This window comes from Bos indicus, chromosome 5 (assembly GCF_029378745.1).
Source record: "Bos indicus isolate NIAB-ARS_2022 breed Sahiwal x Tharparkar chromosome 5, NIAB-ARS_B.indTharparkar_mat_pri_1.0, whole genome shotgun sequence".
Taxonomy (NCBI): domain Eukaryota; kingdom Metazoa; phylum Chordata; class Mammalia; order Artiodactyla; family Bovidae; genus Bos; species Bos indicus.
In genome coordinates this window covers 24,146,371-24,166,498 of record NC_091764.1, presented here as the reverse complement: position 1 = coordinate 24,166,498, position 20,128 = coordinate 24,146,371, and the positions used below count along the sequence as shown (strand labels likewise).

General features: G+C 38.5%; 2 protein-coding genes across 3 annotated transcripts in view; one reads left to right on the top strand and one right to left on the bottom strand.

The window, feature by feature from the left end:
* Nucleotides 1–7,673, top strand: part of CEP83 (centrosomal protein 83) — a 146,817-nt gene extending 139,144 nt beyond the window's left edge. For both annotated transcript variants that reach the window (XM_070788948.1, XM_070788949.1), the window contains 3 exons: nucleotides 4,006–4,109; nucleotides 5,578–5,767; nucleotides 6,744–7,673. In XM_070788948.1, coding sequence (XP_070645049.1) covers nucleotides 4,006–4,109; nucleotides 5,578–5,767; nucleotides 6,744–6,848 — 399 coding nt within the window. In that variant the 3' untranslated portion in view covers nucleotides 6,849–7,673. The remainder of the gene's footprint in view (nucleotides 1–4,005; nucleotides 4,110–5,577; nucleotides 5,768–6,743) is intronic.
* Nucleotides 7,674–8,274: 601 nt separating this feature from the next.
* The window catches only part of PLXNC1 (plexin C1), a 153,618-nt gene continuing 141,764 nt past the window's right edge, over nucleotides 8,275–20,128 (bottom strand). Inside the window, exons 25-31 of the mRNA XM_019960357.2 lie at nucleotides 19,349–19,380; nucleotides 19,142–19,249; nucleotides 17,800–17,963; nucleotides 15,696–15,843; nucleotides 12,012–12,152; nucleotides 11,854–11,928; nucleotides 8,275–10,767 (exon numbers count right to left, since the gene is read on the bottom strand). Coding sequence (XP_019815916.2) covers nucleotides 10,663–10,767; nucleotides 11,854–11,928; nucleotides 12,012–12,152; nucleotides 15,696–15,843; nucleotides 17,800–17,963; nucleotides 19,142–19,249; nucleotides 19,349–19,380 — 773 coding nt within the window. The 3' untranslated portion in view covers nucleotides 8,275–10,662. The remainder of the gene's footprint in view (nucleotides 10,768–11,853; nucleotides 11,929–12,011; nucleotides 12,153–15,695; nucleotides 15,844–17,799; nucleotides 17,964–19,141; nucleotides 19,250–19,348; nucleotides 19,381–20,128) is intronic.

Genomic DNA, 20,128 nt, shown 5'->3' with positions numbered 1-20,128 from the left:
AATTGATTCTCCCCAGACTCCTCACAGGTAGATAAGTAAATAAACAGAATGGACAATATAATGGGCCCTGGTAGCTCAGACAGTAAAGAATCTGCCTGCAATGCAGGAGACCCGGGTTCAATCCCGATGAAAAGGGGGATATCACTATACGTCTTACAGATATTAAAACAATATTATAAAAATAACTATGTTAATAATGCAATTTAGGTGAACAAATTCCTTGAACATCTCAATAAAACTAATACAAAAATTAGGAAATCTAAATAGTCCTGTATCTATAAGGGAAATGGAATCCTTAATTTAAAACCTTCCATAGAGAAAATTTGATACTTGTATAATAAAATTATTACCACAGTAAATCTAGTTAATAGTTAACATCCATCACCATACATAGCTACAGAATTGCTTTTCTTGTGATGAGAACTTTTAAGATAAATCTCTTAGCAACTTTCAAATATGCAGTACAGTGTTATTAACTGTAACCAGCATGCTGTACATTACATCCATGGGACTTATTTCTTTTTTAACTGAAAGTTTGTACCTTTTGATCTGCTTCACCCACTTCACCCATCCCTCACCCCCTGCTTTTGGCAGCTGCCCATCTGTTCTCTATATCTTTGAGCTTATTTTATTTTAAAGATTACACATATAAGTGAGATTACATGGTAGTTTTTCTTTCTCAGTCTAGTTTATTATACTTAGCAAAATGTCCTCAAGATCCATCCATGTTGTTGCAAATGGCAAGATTTTTCTTTATTATGGCTGAACCATATTCTAATGTATGTGTATCACATTTTCCTTATCCATTGATGGACACTTGCTTCCATGTCTTGGCTATTGTAAATAAGGCTTCAGTGAACGTGGGGTGCATATGCCTTTTCAAGTTAGTATTTTTGTTTTTCTTAGATAAATATCCAGAAGTGGAATTACTGGTAGTTCTATTTTTAATTTTTTGAGGACTCTCCATACTATTTTCCATGTGTGCATGCTTAGTTGCTAAGTCGTGTCAGACTCTTTGCAACCCCATGCACTAGACAGCCCAGGCTCCTCTGTCCATGGAATTTTCCAGGCAAGAATACTGGAATGGTTTGCCATTTCTTACTCCAGGAATCTTTCAACCCAGGGATCAAACTCATGTCTCCTGTGCCTGCTGCATTGGCAAACAGATTCTTACCACTGAGCCACCTGGGAAGCGCCCACTGTTGTCCGTAGTGGCTGCATTAATTTGCATAGTGGCTGCACAATCCTACCAACAGTGCAAGAGGGTTCCCTTTTTTCCACATTCTCACCAACAGTTGTTTCTTGTCTGAGAATATTCATTCTAACAGTTGTGATATCTCATTGTGGTTTTTACTTCATTTCTGTGATGTTCAGTTCTTTCTTTACATAGACAACAAACAGAAAATAAAATATTTAAATCCATTTACCTTAGCATAAGAAATACAAAATACTTAGGAATAAATCTAATGAAAGATATGCAAGTCTACACTGAAAACTACAAATATTGCTAAGAAAAACTAAAGATCTAGCTAAAGGGAAACTATACCATATTTGATTTGAAAGACTCAATATTATTAAGATGTCAGTTCTTGCCAAACTGACCTACCAATTGAATACAATTCTAATCAAAATTTCTGTAGTTTTCCTTGTGGAAACTGGAAAGTAGATTCTAAAATTCATATTAAAGGACAAAGGACCAGAACAACCAAGGCAATCTTGAAGAACAAAAAAGCTGGAGGACTTAAAGGATGTGGGGTCAATTGGTTATCCTTAACCCAACCTAATTAGATAAAAATGAACCATAGACCCAAATGTGAGGGTAAAAAAATAAAACTGCTAGAAAGAAGCTTGAGGAGAAAATCTTGGGATAAGTAAAGATTTCTGAAACAGGACATTAAAAAAAGAACTAATCCTAAGAGATATAATTGATAAAGACATTAAAGTGTCACTTTTTTTTTTAATAAAATGACACTCTTAAGAGAAAAAATATTACCACACACTGGGAGGTCAATCTGCCACACATATATCTGACAAAGTATTCATATTCTGAATATGTAAAGAATTCCGACAAATAGATTACTCAAAATATTTTCTTAAACAGGGAAAAGACTAGGACAAACATTTCATTAAAAAAGGATATCCAGATGGCCAGTGTGCATAAAAAGATACCCTCATTAGACAACAGGAAAATGCAAATTAAAAGTACAGTGACATATTATTCTATTCCACTAGAGTAGTGAAAATTATAAAAGACTGACCATACCAAGTGTTGGTAAGGATGCAGAACTCTCATATATTGCTGGTGGGCATGTGATTAATGGGCTTTCCTGATGGCTTAGACGGTAAAGAATCCGCCTACAATGCAGGAGACCTGGGTTCAATCCCTGGGTCAGGAAGATCCCCTGGAGAACGGCATGGCAACCCACTCCAGTATTCTTGTCTGGAAAATCCCATGGATAGAGGAGCCTGGTGGGCTGTAGTCCATGGGGTCACACAGTCAGACACGGCTAAGCATGCACACAAGATGTGACTAATAATTTGTTAGAACCACTTTAGAAAACGCTAGTTTTACTAAAGTTAAAACATATGTATTGTGTATGACTCATTCCTGAATATGTACTCAAAGAGAAATGAGGACATATATCTACCAAAAGCATATTCAGCAGTGTTCATAAAAACTTTATTCGTAGTAGCTTCAAACTAGAAACAATTCAAATTGTTATCAAGAGGAGAATGGATAAAATATGAGGTATTTGTAAAATGGATAATGGTATAACAATAGAGAACTGTGATATGCAATAAACATAACTTAATCATAGAGATGAAATGCTGAACAACAAAAAATCGAGAGATGGAAGTATATACACTGTATGATTTCTTTGTGTGTGGGTGAATAAATAGAGTCCCAAATCACCTGTCAATACATTAATATATACTTGTGCTAATAAAGGACAGAAAAGTGGTTTTAGTGCCACGGTAGGCAATGAGTGAACTCTGCCTGTAAGCAATACCATGAATAAATCTCCCAGTATTGAGTAAAAGGAAAAAGCCATCTGTAAAAGAATGTGTGCTATGATTCTGTTTGCATGAAGTTCAAAAACAGGCAAAACTAAACTGCATCTTTAGAAGTAGATTAGTTGGTTATGTTTTCAGAGGACAGGGAGGGTAGAGATTGAAAGGAGGGAGGGGTAGGGGCCCTTTTGGTATGGCAGTGCTCTTGACCTGTGTGAGGTGACACCAGTGTTTTCTTTGTGGTTTTACATTCTGCTGTACATTTATATTCTACTCATTCTTCAGTAAGCCTGTTAGTAAAGAGTTAGAAACCAAAAACCAAAAAGGTCTATAGCTACTAAATGAGTGTCAACATTTATAGGTATTTTTCTGCTTTTTTTTAAAGGCAAACTTTTTATAAAATTAAAAAGGTATTACCTTTTTTCATTTACTTGTTTTGCATTATACATAGATCTTTCCATATTATTAGAAAATTTTCCCTTTAGAAAGGCATGCTTTCAAACTGAGATGCATCCATAATCAGTCTTAGCTGTCTCATCCTTTAATTTACTACTTTGGTAGTGATTTATCAATTGCAAACTTGCTTTTAATTTTAAATTTATACTTATTTTAAACTCACGATATCTTCTGGGAGAATGAAGAGCTTGTATTATCAGGTGACAAGCAAACTCATTAGTAAAATTTGACTTCTTCCCTTCTTAGAAGTTTTATTTGCACAATTTCCTTATTGATGCTAATTTTCTGGTTTGGCATTTATAATAGTTCTGTTTGTTACTTTCAGGGTATGAGCTAGATCTGTGCATTATTATCTTTGTGATTTTCAATAAGCATTGTATCCAGTGATCTTTGCTCTGATTATTCACTGAAAATACTTATCTCTAAGTAAAATTTTTTTGGTGAGTAAAATATTCACTATATAGCTTTGTTCAAATAGGAGAGTATGTATTAGCATACTTGTTCATATTAATTGTTTCTCTTTTTGTTTTTTTTTAGAGAAAATCTCTTCATGAAAACAAATTAAAGAGACTGCAGGAAAAGGTAGAAATCTTAGAGGCAAAGAGAGAAGAATTGGAAACAGAAAATCAGGTGTTAAATAGGTAATATGTTTGTATGTATATATGCCCCATGTGATATTTTGACGTTATAGAACGTTGTTTCTGAGTATAATGTACTTGGGTTGCTTTTAAAATATAAATTTAAAACAATCGTAAAACTTCATTAGACTCCTAATTCATTATCTTTGCTATTCTTTTTCTGATTCAATGTTTCTTCAAACCAAAACATCTTTAACATATGCATTTCTGTTTTGTATGGTTGGGACTGATGGAAAGGTCAGTCCCTGGCTTTGGTAGCCAGGAGTGGTGTAAATCCTTGCTGCTGAGACAAGACAGTTTAGTTACTACAAGTTCGAAATTGTGGCCACAACTTTGAATCAAGGCTCAGTTTTTTAATGTTTTGGTGTGGAAAATATTATTGGGCAGTAGTTTCTGGTTTTTATTTATATCTAAGCACAACTAATAATCTGCATCATTAGCATTTTTGAGCAGAGATTTGCCATTTTAATTTAGTAGTAGTGGCACTGTATGACCCATGTGATTTACGTTGATAAAATCTTTTCAAATTCAGCTAATTAGTGGTAGTCTTCAGCATTTAGACAGTATCAGACTTTTCTGTAATGGAAGCTGCCTGTATGTCAAGCAGTGATGCTTTACAGTGTGCACTGGTCTTCTTGGGTATAATTAGTACTAAAATATGAACAGTTGTGTGTGGTGTTATTTTTTTTAGAACATCCAAGAGGTTTCCAGACTGTGGAATAAATGCCAGTTTTACAAATACTCTCTGTTCCAAAGTGAGAAGCCACCACATTCATTCTAAAACCAAATTCAACTTATTATTTCAAAATTAATGGTTGTGGAGGAGGTGTTATCAATTCAAGAGTGGGCAGCTATGGCACAGATCACCTAGAACTTTAAATGGTTTTGAAACTATATTTGATTACTTGTGATTATTAGGAAATTAATGTCCAAAAAGGTGGTGAACTCTGAAGGCCTGCAAAGTTTTTTTTAATCCATGTCATTTTCCCTTAAGTTGGGTAGTTTTATCTTTTTTATTAGGTACATTAAAAAATAGGACAAAATGAATTAGCTATGTTTGACCATATTTTACCTACCAAATTCATAATATTCAACCTGGTATTTCCTCTATTTCTGTTTGATTCTTGAAGTAAAATAAGGCACCTTTTTTTTTTTTTTTTTGGAGGAGTCCTTTTAGTTTCAAGATTCATGGGTTGGGGGAGTAGAATTAAAAATATCAAAATGTTTTTTATCTCTGACTAATTGTCAAATAAAACTTTAAGTCGACAGCCTACAGGGCCAACAATAACAAATAATTAAGATGTCATGTCATGTTTCTGTTTATCTGTCTAGGTAAACCACATTTTATGTATTATATATTGGTAAATCTTAAAAATCCTTCCCTCCCAATTAAAATTATGTTCTGTGACTCATACTGTTCTTCAACAGAATATAACTGTATTAAGCAACAGAAATGCTTTTCCTTTTTAAGACAAAATGTTCCATTTGAAGAGTATACAAGGCTTCAAAAAAGACTAAAGGATATACAGAGAAGACATAATGAATTTCGAAGTTTAATTTTGGTTCCTAATATACCTCCATCAGCATCCATCAATCCTGTTAGTCTTCAGTCATCAACTGTGATTCCAGGCATGGAACTGTCCTTCCCTCCTCACATGCAGGTATGTATGGGCATTTATTTTAGGAGAAAACAGTTAGATAGATACTTCTGTAAATTTTACCTGTTTAAATATTTAAAAACCTAAATCTTTACCAGAAAAATTGCTGAGAGGCATAGTGGATTTGAATCTATTCTTCAGTGATGGTGCTAGGAGTAAAGTCTCCTGCTGGGCACCTGAAAGTAAGAGACCCATAAAGTCTTTGAGTAAACTGTTGAGTCTGTAGGTCACTCATATAATTCTGATTATTACCAACATTTATGCAAAGTTACTGTACTATGTGCTTTCCATACATTTTATTTAATCCTAATGAAAATGCTTTGAGGGAAGGTATTAGTATTCCCAGTTTGCACATGAGGAAGCTGAGTCAGAGAGGTGAAGTGACTTGCTCAAGGTCATAACTGAGAGCTGAGTTTCATACCTAAATCTTTCTGTTTCCAAAACTTGAGTTAGTTTTACTTTATCAAATCCCTGAGATGTTGAGGGAACCAAATTGATCAGATGATTTTCAGAAGATGAACTGTTAATAAGCAATGACATTTTGTAATGTTGTAAGCAAGGAAGATTTTTAATGTTGTACGTCACTGAATTGTACTTCTTCTGATGAAGTGCTTTGCTTATATAATAAACTTCTGTTAAACTCGTCTTGTTAGAAAGTTGCCACATAAGTACACCTGGGACTTGCATTACTGTTATCTAATTTATTCTGCGGTGAACTTTAAACCTAGAGAAGAACAGACTTTGGGTATTGGCTAAAGGCTATACAGCCTGAGGCAGGAGAAAAGGGAGGACTAGTTGGTAGTCTAGACCATGCTGGGGTTCTTAGACTGCTAAAATGGTCATTCTTTTCTTGCCAGATGTTGCAGACCTGAATAAAAGAGACACTGAGGCCACTGCCTAACAGTTATTTTTCCACCAGTTTTTCTAACAGCCTTTCTTGCAATGCTTTTTCTGTTTTTCCTTTTTCTGTGCTTTTAAGGAGGAACAGCATCAAAGGGAACTCTCTCTACTTCGCAAAAGACTAGAAGAACTTGAAACAACACAAAGGAAACAACTAGAGGAACTTGGATCTCCTGGGGAATGATTTGCTTGGAGAAAAGGCAGATCAAAAGGGATGAAATCAGTGACTCAGTAAAGCTTGAAGCTTTAATGTATGTGGCATTTAGATACTTTATTACTGTTTGCCAAATCACTTGACTGTGCCTCAAGAAAAGGTACTATCTCCATGCTGTGTTGCATGAATGTCAGGATTTTAAGGTTGTAGTAATGATAAGTGAAGCCCTAAGACAGCTTCAGAGATATTTAGAATATTATTGACAACCCTTTGAGAATGTAAAATAAATGAACAAAGAAGAAGGAACTAAATAGGGAATCAAGTTTTTCAATTATTTTGCTTTGTTGAGTTTTTTTAAGGGGGGGGGTGTGGCATTTTGCCTAAATAGAACTATGTTGAATTCCCTCCTCTTCTTCTTTGAGGTGCTTACCAATCACATGGTCAGAAATGTTTTCTGGTTTACTATATGTGAAAGTTATTTAAAGTCAGCATAAAACTTAAGATATCTATATATATTACTCAGTTCAGTTCAGTCGCTCAGTCATGTCCGACTCTTTGCGACCCCATGAATCGCAGCACGCCAGGCCTCCCTGTCCATCACCAACTCCCGGAGTTCACTCAAACTCACGTCCATCAAGTCGGTGATGCCATCCAGCCATCTCATCCTCTGTCGTCCCCTTTTCCTCCTGCCCCTAATCCCTCCCGGCATCAGAGTCTTTTCCAATGAGTCAACTCTTCACATGAGGTGGCCAAAGTACTGGAGTTTCAGCTTTAGCATCATTCCTTCCAACACTACCTTTTCTAAAAGTTGTGTGCACATAATTTATTAAAAGCTTAATAAATATTTTTATATTATTTTGTATTTAATTTTGTTTTAACCATACAGTGTAGAAGATCTCACTAATTTTGGCTTCGTTGAGTTAGAATTAATAGAAGATAACAAAGTACAAATAATTAAATCCTGTGGCTATATAATAAAACAAGGGCCATTTATTGTAAAACTTGAACCCAGTGGGATCCCTTTAGAAATAATGTTGGTGTTTAACTTTGTCTCCTGTTTTGGATCTAACCAAATTGTTATAAATGTTTTATTTCTCTGTGTCCCTAAGTATGCCATCATTTGCTTTTTTATGTAACATCTTTTAAAGGCATTCTGCTGGAATAACTTCATGTCAACAAGGCAAAGCTAAAAAGTCTGCTGGACCAAGTAGAATGTTCATTATCTAGACGTCATCACATTCAGAATTCCAAGACGACAGTGGAGGCCAGGAGTAAGATTGCATAGCCTTAACATCATTTAGAAGAAACTAGATTTACTTACTATATAATACAGCTGCTAATTTACAAAGCATATACAGTGAGACTTTGTTCTTGAGAAATAATTTCCGTGGAGCCACTTAGAATGAAAAAAATCTATTGAAAATTTGAAGGAAGAAAAAGACAAAAACAGTCCATATTTACATCAAAATGTTTATTTTTGGATATAGACATTTAAAACATTCATCTCCAAGAACTGCTTCAATCAGGTATACAATAAGAAATAGACTTTAAATCCCTAATACAGAAAAAAGTAACAGAATTAGTTTTTAAATGCTGCTGTAGACACTAGTGTTAGAAAAAAGAAAAGTTTATAAATGGTTTTGCACCAAAAAAATATGCAAAGAAACTTGAAAATAGAAATTGTTTGCCATTTGTTTCTCTGGCTGCTGTTTAATATAGACCCAGTGACTGATTGTCTCCAGCACACATCTAATTTGGCCATGTACTGCGTTTGGCTAACGTGATCCAAAATGTGATCTAGACAGTGCTTTTCACTGGAGGATTGATAGACACGCTACACACATTAGTGACTCTTCACCACCTCAGTGAGGTAGGCTAGAAATATTATACAGAAATTGAGGCACAAAGAGGGAAGTGACTTGCCCAAAGTCCCCAGCAGCACAGTCCCTGGAAAAGGAGGGAAGTCTCCACACAGGATTCATGTGCCAGAGAGCCGGACAGGGACATCCTCATGTAGCATTTACTAAATACTGAGATAAAGCTGTAGCTGATCCTTCGAGATTTCTTAGCATTTCTGTACCCTAAAGAGGGGAAGTCTTTTGGGCAACTCTCCTACCCTTGGGTCTCAACTCTCCTGCTGTTCTCCTATGAATGCCTTCACATCAAGACTGCAGCAGCCTTAGATGGGGACGAGACCTTTCTTATAAAGAACCTCTGTGGTAGGATTTTTGAGGTGTGTCCATTGGAAAGACAGTGGCCAGAAGTGACAGGATTGGGAAGGTCCCTATAGAGCAATAAATGCTTATCTTCTCTGATCAGTTTGTTGAGGTGTCATCGCTCACTCTTTACCAGATAGTGAGAAGCAAAAAGAACTGCATTCATTTAAGACAAATGTACTTTTAAATCCTGCTATCTCATAGATTGTTGTTGGTAAGTGATTTTAAGGAATGTATGACCAATGTTTTATTTGCTACTTGAAAATTTTCCTTTCCTCAGTCTGGGATTTGGAGCACCAAGGGTAAATAAAGGTGCTGCAAAGAAAGTTTAAGAGTTGCCAGTTAAACTTTTTACTTCTGGTTAAGAGAAGGGAAACACAGTGGTATTAGAATTGGTCATGAGCAGCAAGAATTCAGGAGTAAAAAATCAGCAATAAAAAGACTACAGTATAACTAGGTAGGGAATTCTTTTTTAAAAAAGGCATGAATAAAACAGGTATTCTTAACTCTCTCTCTTGTGAGGAATACTTTCAAAAAGTACATAGTAAGACTAAGATACCAAGTTGTATACTAATATTTTTCAGGCCATGGGCCTCAAATATATATATATTCATATATAATACTCCAGTGTGAACAGCAATTTCATGAAATGTAAAATGTATTTTTAAAAATCACACACAAGTATTTATAAGCACAGGGTTCACCAGAAGTCTAAAGCAAGGAGACAGTAGTACAGAAGTGTAGGATTAGGGGACGGAGTTACTCTTCCATAGACAGTTCTGATTGAAGTTCTTCGAAACAAGCGATTTTTTTTTTTTTTTTACAATAGCCTACACGTCTACTATTGAATACATTTAATATGGAAAAATAAAATGAAGAAAAGATAGGTACTTTAAAGTGTTTGGGTAAGATGCTGTCACGAAGCCTACTCCCTCTCCTTGCTTTAGAGCTCTCTAGTGAAATGGAGGTGAGTTTGATGGAGTACAGTCGGTGACCACTGAAAAACACGAGCCCTTTCAACAATGTTGCAACACCATTAGTTTTTGGTTTAAAAACACACACACACACACACACACACACTCACAAATGCTAAATGTACACACTACCAAATTCTGCGGTCAGCTTTTCCAGGAACTACTGGGGAAAAGTCTCAATGCTGCAGATCCCCGAGGGTGCCCGCACACCCAACCTTGTTTCCAGATGACTCATTTCACAGTTTGTTTTGATCATTAGCAATGTCCCTTGTCTGCAGAGGTGCAGTGTAGTTACAAGTGCTACATAGCTGTAGTTTTCAAACAAAACCACTTATACCATTGTGCTTAAGTGGAGAGTGTAGTTAAACAATACTGACCCTTGCTTACTGGCCCTGTATTCTCTGTAAACAAGGAGGCTGTTTGAAACAACCACTTCAGCTCTATTTACAGAAGGGTTCCCACAGTACACACACAGGCACAGTGGTTGATAGGCTTTCTAAAAGCTGTGCGTGTGCCTTGGTCTCTTAAAAAAGACAGTGCTCAAAGTGGAACCTATGTGCAAACTTAAACTCACAACACAGAGTAGCTCAAGCAGCCATTTTGCTCCCAAGTCATCTGAAGAACTTTACCAGATTAAGCCAGTCCCCAGAGTGCTTACATCCACTTGCATTTCTTCTTTTCCTCAAATAAGACTTTTACATGCAAGAGTTGTTTCTGAGCTTCTTCCAGCCCTCGTTCTCTTTCTAGTTTATTTAGAATCTGTTGACAATTAGAACAGTTATTTTAGATATTGTGGTTTTAGCATTACAATTCTATTTTTTTTTGCATTCCTGATGCTGTGAGTGGTAAATCTGTATGAAACAGATGCCAAGATTTTCTCCGATCATTTACATACTCACTTTGCAAGTTGTTTTGCTAAGTCATTATCACAGGATCAACAACACTTCAGCTTAAAATAGAAACTCGAAAGAAATACCGAATTACTTGCTTACAAATATGGGGCCAGAATTCCAAGGCCCTGTTTTATGCATTATGTCACAGCCATTCCAAGCACAGCAAGCATTCCTGGGCAGCCAACATGCAGGCAAGTATTTCTTCTTAATGCAGCAGGCAGGGGGCATCCTGGTCAGAGATGTCTACCTCCCTTGCCCTCCCCTTCCCTCCCCTCCCAGTGCGTCCCTTCTAACCCCTGACCCCTGGAAAGAGGGATGCTTATCATGTTTAAGGAACTCATTGCCTCTACCCTACCTTAGTGCTTCACTTGATCTTCAAGTAGCAAATGGAATTGGTGAGCTATTCTCACCATTGACATGGATAGCCTGTCCCAGCATGACTGAGTGGGGGGAATCAGGGAAGGGGGAATTAACATTTATTTGGAAACAGCGCATCTGATGACTGTGTCTGTGTGAATTCCCAAAGAAAAAAATCCAGATTAAGGAGAATTAATCATAAAGGAGAATGGTTTATTGAAATAGTTGCTTAAGTTAGAAATATGTCGTACTTTTAACTACTGAATACAGAATCTAGGCGATTTAACAAGCTTAGCCTTCATTTTAGCAGATTACAATCAAGCATAAGCAGGCCCCTTTTATTAGGACCACTACTTACTCATCAAAGTTAACTGTGTCAATAGGCCCCATTAAATCAAATGGCTGGTCCAAAGGTGGGCAGCCACACGCAGGGTCTGGCTTGGTGCCAGGATCCACATCTCAGACAGCCTTCCTGGCTTCCCTTTCTGGCCATGTGGGATGCCAGAGCCATCCTGAGACCTACAGGACGCTTTATAACCAAATTCTGGTGGCTGATTCGTATCTGTTTTTTTAAAAATGTTATTTAAAATCTTACCTCATCAAAATATTTTATGATGTATTTGTAGATTTCTGTCAAGGCCACTTCTTCATTAAATTCATTTTCATGTTTCTTAAAGAAAGAAAGCCTTGTTGAGAGATTCTGAAATGGCTTAAGTACCCAAATATAATCTTATTTCTACTTTCTAACAATACCTTAGATTCCTGAGTTAAGAATTCTTCCATCTCTGAAGATGACAATGGAGGCAAATCCCTGATTGCTTTGTAATAAGACTTTACTTCCTCTTTGTAGGTTGGGATATCCTTGGCATAGAGAAGTTTATTAGTTGGTGCTTCCTGAAAAAAAGCAGCAACCACCAAGAGTTTAAAAAACCATCAGGAAATGATAGCAGTACCAATGTAGCTGAACCTCCACCACTATTACTAATCTTATCTCCTGGTAACAAGTCATCTTCATGCAGCAGGCCTTCATAAATGTTATTGACTGAATGACTGACTGCTATCCAGATAGTTCTGGTGAGTCACTGTTATTTTCAGGCAGATTAAATGCTAATATATTCTGCCTTCCTCTCATAAAAGGACTAAAATTATTATTTTTGCATGATTTTGAGTTACTGTAACAATGGAACTTATTTCAATCATAGTTCGTAACTAATAGTTGTAAAAAGCCTGAATTAAAGCATTTGCTCTCATCCTCACCCACCAGTGAATTTTGGCACTTATAAAAGGTTTGATTGTAGGTCTGACTGAGCCCTTTATATAACCATGAACGTGGTAAGTAATTGGCAATGGCAGATTTTTCTGCTTTTCCCTATTTTATTAGATTATAAAAATCTTTCAGTGTTCTCAAGAAAGAGCATGGTCATTAGTATTGGTGGCTCTGATGTCTTGATTTTGGAAAAATTCCCTGGTAGTTTGAATGTTTTTATGTAATTTTAACTGATGTTAAAATGTAAGGGAAGATTTTTTTTTTTTAAGTTATAATTTTGACAGAATTAACATGTCAAAGAAAAATCATAGCCAGTCTAGAAAAGAGACGGAAAAATTTATTCAACCAGCCTGAGGATTATGACCTAGGAGACAGCCTCTCAGAAAGCTCTGAGGACTGTTCTCAAGAGGTAAGGGGGGTGAGGCCTGCATACATGTGATTTAGGGGAAGGGGGCTGTGCAATCACACACTATTTGTGAGGAACAGATATCTTAATGATTTTAGTGCATTTCTAAGTATGGGAAGATTCAAGAAACTGAGTTCATGAAATTTTCTTCAGAAAAATAACTAACCAAAGGCTAGTCAATTTTCCCCGAGTGCAAACTGCCTCATCCTGATCTTTGGCCTGAATTCCTTTCAGGGTGTGTCATAACAGGTAATGGGCAACATTATTTTGCAATCCCCTCCGTTTCAGACTTAATTTTCACCAATGTTGGGGAGGCATTTCGTGAGCAGGAATGCTCATTCTCAGGTCAGACGACGATTGCATTGATAGGCCACTCACTGTGCTGTTACTGAACGAGGTAGGCCCTATTAACAGCAGCCAAAAGCCTCTGGACGGCCTGTCTTACTAGACTCTCATGGTCCAGGAAATGGTTCCTTCCTGTTGCTTCTACCCACATCTAGAATTACACTATTCCAATAATTGATATTTGGTCAAATTGTTTTAAGTCATCTAGTCACCATTTTTACTGGAGGTTCAGTCATCTATTTGGTAATGTACAAAATACAAATAATGTAGGAACATTAATAATTAGTTAACATTAATAAAGTATTTAAGCTAAGAGCTTCCTTTATGTGCACCCAGTATCTCCCCAGGTCATCTGACCAGTCGCTATCTTTAAGGGAAATACTATGTTTTTATTGTATATAAAGCATTGTATATAAAGTTCACCAAAGTAGTATGTACATATACAGTGTGTGGGTCATTGTGACCCCTTACAGGATTGAGAGAGGAATATTATCTGCTGAGGAGTTACACAGCTAGTGCCAGAAGAAAAATGGGTCTTTACAGTTCAGCGGGTACTTCTGCCATTGGAGAGGGCTGATAAATGCATAACGTAGGTGCATACTAGAGGGGAGGGAGGAGGCCCAAACAGGTGAAAATTCTGCTTACATTTTTCTTGTCCTGAAATATGAATTTTTATTGTATCACTACTCGGAAGATAGGTGAGTTAATGGTAGGGTCAGTGCCCCAGTACATTTTTAAATGTATTGATGGCTTGAAGGAGGCCTGGACTGAGATATTTTTTCACCTGTCAAGTTTACAACTTTAAGTAGAACCTACAGCCCTTGTGATCATTCATGCAAAGTTTTATTTAGCCAGGCACTGTGGGTAGGCACTGAATGAAAACCAGTCAGCACCTGCCCTTAAGAAGCTTACAATCTAAGATCAGTAATTAGCAGCAGTGTAGCACAAAGAAAAGGACTTAGATGTACAACCTTAAGACTTGTAACCTCTCATCATCAATTCCTCATCCAGAAAATGAGGGTAATGGTTAACTGTGTGGTTCTTGTGAGAACTGAATTATGCCAAGAACATAGTAATCAATAAACAGCCGTTTTTAGCACGGATAACTAAGTGTGTTTCAGTGTATTGCACGCTAGGGAGAACTGTACCGGTCAAAATTAGCACATGGGAAATGCATCAAGGGAACATTGACAGAATAGGTATATTTAGACTAAATCTGAGTCTTATACATTTTCTGGTACACATTAGGAAATCACATTTGTTGAATGAATGAGTAGGGTTTTACTAGACAGAGGTAACAGGAAAGGGACGAGCAAAGTGATGTGAAAACAAGCTCGTGGTTAAGTCTGCGAAAACTAAAAGCTGTAGCATGAAAAGGCGGGTAGATGGACTGGGGAAAAAATGAGGAGGCCAGAAGAGAGACTTGAAGCCCAGTGCGGAAGGGCCCCGTGGCACTCAAGATTCTGTCTGGGAGGTAATGGGAAATATTTACAATGTTCAAGCAGGAATCTGACAGTATCAGAGTTTTGTTTTAGAAAGATAGGCTGAGACACAGTGAAAGGCCCTGTAGGAGCCAGGACAGCAGTTGGCAGGGGAGGGATGGAAGTGAGTAGTAACCAACTAGAGACACAGGTGGGAGGAAGGAGAAGGGGACGATAATGACAAGGATTTTACCTCGAGAGACTCTATCTAGGCAGTGCTGGGAAAATAAAAGTCAAAAAACAAGTTTGGTTTCTAGAAATACTGGCGATAGTGAGTCTGGATTTAGACTAGGAGTCTCAGGCGCCTATGACGTGTCCATCACACTTCATCCCAGGCACTCTGAACATCCTTCCACCAAAGACCCACTGCTCAGCATGAAAAGATTTCTAAACCCATTAGGTACAGATATTGCTCAGTTTATTATGGACTACTTGGGTTAAGACCAAAACATCTCTTTCACAGTTTCCTCTGTATTGTTATCTTTTCTTGCCTTATAGAGTTTTTGCTCAGCAAAACACCACAGGACAAACCATATTGATTCAATTATAAAATGACAAAATAAAGGTATTTGAAACCTCAGGCAGGATTTACTTCCCCATAAGAAATTTGTTATAATCAAATAGATGCTTTTAGGTATATTCAGATGGAATTAACATAGGCAAATTTCAATAATTACATACTTTGGGTTCATAGTTTAATAGCATCTATATTAGTATCTACATAAGATTTTTCTAGGAAACAAAAGCTAAAGGTTTTCACTTAAACTAGATTAAAAATAGAAATAAATGAGCAATTTTATAGAAAAGCAGGTGTTCAGTGACCATCATTTACTTTGTCTTTTGGGCTGATGTCGTGTGTTACTTGAATGTTTACAAGGAAGACAGAGTGCTTCAGACTCACACAAACACGTACAGGAAATCCTAAAGCTGGGCCTTACCTTCCCAAGTTGCTGCTCTGTGAGGGAAAACGCGTCCATGAATGCCTGAGCGATCACTGACAGACAGCCATCTATGTGTGGTGTCTTCTTAATGTCAAAGACAAACTGAGGGTTCTTCAGGATGTTTACCCAGAAGCGAAGAGGAAGGCTGTTCCGAGAGAGAGAGATACCTCGTTTCAAGTACAGCCTTTCATGTGAGGCAGATGCTGTGTTTATCACAGTTTGTGAATGGGTGTCTTTGTCCTTGCTACTGAAGTATGCAAGTCTGCCTTGCCAAACATACCAAGCAACAGATGGCAGCGTCACTCAGAACAAGAAAGGGTTAAACTGTCAGCGTTCCTGAAAGGGAGGCCTGGAGAAGTCTGAAACTGGCCACTGACAAAACAAGAATTTTCTCCACAAATTTGTCAATTAGATAATGGTTACCAGTGAGAACAGCTCATCAGACCTCTTCTTACCCCCTCTAAGTCCTCACTGTGGCCTAAGCCACCATCATCTCTCACCAGGATTATCACCCGCCAGCTCCCAACAGTAAATTCTGCCACAAGGGCCAGCAGTCCTCTTAACACAGAATCAGGTCCTCGCCTCTCCACTGTAGCTCTCCATCCCTCTGCAGAAAGCCCTGCATGGTCTAGGCCTGGCACTCATCTACTGCGCTTCACCTTACTCACCCCAGCTCCACCGGCCTCGTCGCTTCTCATCACACGCACCGGGCAAGCTTGTGCCTCAGGACTTCATCTGCCCCTGAAACTGTCTTGCCCCAGACAGTCTCAGGGTGTATGCCTCTTTTTAAGACCTGACTCAAATATCTCCACCAGGCCTCTGACCACGCTGTCCTGTGAGTCTATTTTTTGCCTCATTCTCTGCATTAATATTGCCTTCTAATATACAATTTACCTATTAAAATGCAAGCTCTGTGAGAACATGAATTTCTGTCTCTTTACCTTCAACGCCTAACAGTACCTGATACATAGTTGGTACTCAAATATTTGGATATGATCTTGGGAGTCACTTAGAGTCCTCTGGCCTAGCTAACTGTCAGAAGGGCTACTGGGCCTTTCAGCAGCTCTGCTGTCCTGACTACTGTCCTTGTTCACACGCTACAGTCTTCCCAGTGAGATGGTAGCCTGCAGGGCCCAAGCTTGATATGGGAGTGGCAGGGCCTAGGAAGCCAAGGCTAGAACAAAGCAGGGAGGGAGCCACAGTAGACAGTTAAGGTAGGCCTGGAGCTTTTAATACTTATCTAAAACGGTCTGGCTAACCTCAATGCTTAGAACGGCTTGAGCTTGCACTGAGAAGTTCTGTTGCATAATAACTGAGTCTCATTCAGCTCATGCACAAAGTATTTGAATGAGAGGTAATGAGCTATGTTTCTTTAGTGAGGAGAAATTTTAATTTGGATACCTTGCCTCAGCTCGGAGAAGGCAATGGCACCCCACTCCAGCACTCTTGCCTGGAAAATTCCATGGACGGAGGAGCCTGGTAGGCTGCAGTCCATGGGGTCGCAAAGAGTCGGACACGACTGAGTGACTTCACTTTCACTTTTCACTTTGATGCATTGGAGAAGGAAATGGCAACCCACTCCAGTGTTCTTGCCTGGAGAATCCCAGGGACAGAGGAGTCTGGTGGGCTGCCATCTATGGGGTCGCACAGAGTTGGACACAACTGAAGCGACTTAGCAGCAGTAGCAGCAGCATGGCATTTGACCAAATAAAAACAGAAACTTATACAATAGACAGCTTGGAAATTGTTAAGTGATGAATCCTCTGAGGGACAAATTTAAGACTCTTCTCTAATGGAAAAGTGTATGATAAAACCACAAAATATTAATTTCTCATCATTTACTGGTCAAGCTAAACTTGTTTAAGATAGTAAAAATAATAGAGGTTGTTTACTTTGCCCTAAAGAATAGGATTCTCAGCACAGGAATCGTTTTTATTTAAAAAACAGTACCTACCGGTAAGAAACTGCTTTGACACAATAGCTTGCCAAGCCAAAAAGTTCAAATATAGGGATAACCCTTCTGTAACTATCCATGCCCTTCTTTTAGTTAAGATTCTGTCCCAGATTCTTAAAGTCGGTAATCACCTATTGTTGTTCCCACCTGTTTGTTTTCCAAATATGTACAACGTCAGGATCTGTGATTTTTTTGTTTTCAGCCTGGGCATCCAAAAAGTCAAAAAAGTATTTTATAGCAAACGGGGCTCTGCTGTTGGGTAAACTCCAGATACTTCTAAAAAGTTTTTCAAGTACAGAGTGAATTGCCACCTGAAAGACAGAACACATCAGACTTGGAAGATTAAAGAGAAAATAGGATAGTGGTTTTTTAAAACATGATGAAAAGTGAAATCCAAGTTCAGAGATAATGATGAACAAAACAGAAAAACAAGCTGAAGAGCAAGTATGTACAGCTGTCAAATGAGGCCAGCACTCAGTGTTTAAGACACAGGTCCTGAAAATCCATGCCCAGGTTTAGAGTGGGTGCATAAGCTTCTTGCTGATAATGACATTATTTAGGCAACAGGGAGGCTGTCTTTGAAACTGCTAGCAGTTGAAATGTCAGTTACAGGGGCTGTATACATAAACCAAGAAGCCCCGGATGTTTGGCTTTTATTAGTTATGTTCAGCCTGGAAAAACTCAAATGATGTTGCTTGGTTCCCAGAATTTTTCCTGTTGCATGTATTTCTATCATAGGGTTTTTATTGTGTACTTTCCAGAGCATCTGACTGTTTTATAAAAAACAAATAGAGTTCTGTGGGACAGATGAGAAAAGCCAAGAGATTCTGGCTGTCCTCTACCCACCAAACAAATCTAGTAGATTTGTTTAAGCTCCAAGCTGACACTCTGCTATAATCTGAAGATGCATGCCCAGCAGAAGACTAGGGCCAGGTGTAGATAATAGCACTTTTATTGCTAGTCATTTCAGGAAAAAAAGGATCACTACAGACTTCTGTTTAATCCCACTAAAAACTAGATAAAGGAAAATTTGCTCCCAATTTGGTATTCCTATTCCACTGGCTTTTAAAACATCTGACACTTTTATATGTGAACAGAAGTCTTAATTTTAAAATGACCACCCCCTCTTCATTTTATTTGCAATTTAAAGAGGGAGTTTTATTGTTCATCTATAGTAACAAGTAAATAAAAAGGAATAATTATGCTGTCAACCTAAAAAATAACAGTGCAGTGGTGGGTAAAGGGCTTGGGAACAACATTAAATCCCTGACTGAAGATGCTATGGTAGAAATTTGTAAAGTGCTTTATCTTTGCAGTTTGTGAGGAAGAAGAAGAAGGGGGTAGGAAGTGTTTACAATTTAAACTTTCATTTTGCTTTGCTAGAAGGCACAAGGGATTTGTAACATTTTCACACTTCAGTGGAAATTAAGTCAAACACATCATACACCCCCAAGGTAGCCGTAAAGCACTCCCAGAATGGTAAGTGTACCTTGGTCGACAGCAGCTTTGTCAGATACATTTCTTTTACTTTGAACTTGTGCTTCCCTCGATGTCTCTTTCCCTGCACATCTTGGAATGCTTCCGAATCTGGTAAAATCTAAAGAGAAGACAGAGCAGAAGCAGCGTTACCCAAGGAGACGCGCTGCGCTGCAGAAGGCATCCGATTCAGCGGGAGCACAAGCAAGCCTGGACTCACCAAGTGGCAGTGATCTTCTGTGTATTCCACATCTGAACGCCACGGAAAGAAGGAGAGAAACAGGGCATTAGAGAAAACAACCATGGGCTAACTGGCCTTCCCATAAGATGCCCCACTTGTGTTATAAACAGAATAGGTTCCTTGAGCCCTCCCACCAGAGCTTTTCATAGGGACATTCCTCGCCCCGCCCCCCGCCTCGCCCCGCTGCATCTTAAGGCCTTAGGAACAGTGTGAAGATAGGATGGGCCAGGGACTGGAGTTGTCCCTGGAAGTGCTGCAGCAGAGGCTGAACCATCACTTGGGGGTGGGGTAGGAGAGGTTCAATTCTCATTCATTTAACAAATAGAGCTGGAGCACCTACTGTGTGCCAGGGGCTACTAGGCAGACAACAATGAGTAAGACCTAGCTCTCACCTAAAGGAATTCATGGCCTAGCCACTGAGAGACTCCTCCTAATCACACAGTTAGCACAGCCCTAATCAGTGAGGTTCTCTGAGGAGGGATGTTGGAGCTGGACCTAAATGAACGGATAGCGAGCAGGACCAAATGGGGAGGAGGGTGGGTGCAAATGCCCTGAGGTGGAAAGGAAGGTGACCTCTTCTAGGATCGGAGAGAAGGGCAGCAAGGCGGAGGTCACAGAGTGAGTGATGGAGCAGCACAAAGTGGACAGTCTGAGAAGAAATGTGGCTGAAAAGGAAGTGGCAAATGCAGGGAGAGGAGGAAGCAAGGCAGTTGGGTTTTGTTTTGAAGACGAGAGAGACTAGAACACCTTAAAATGCTG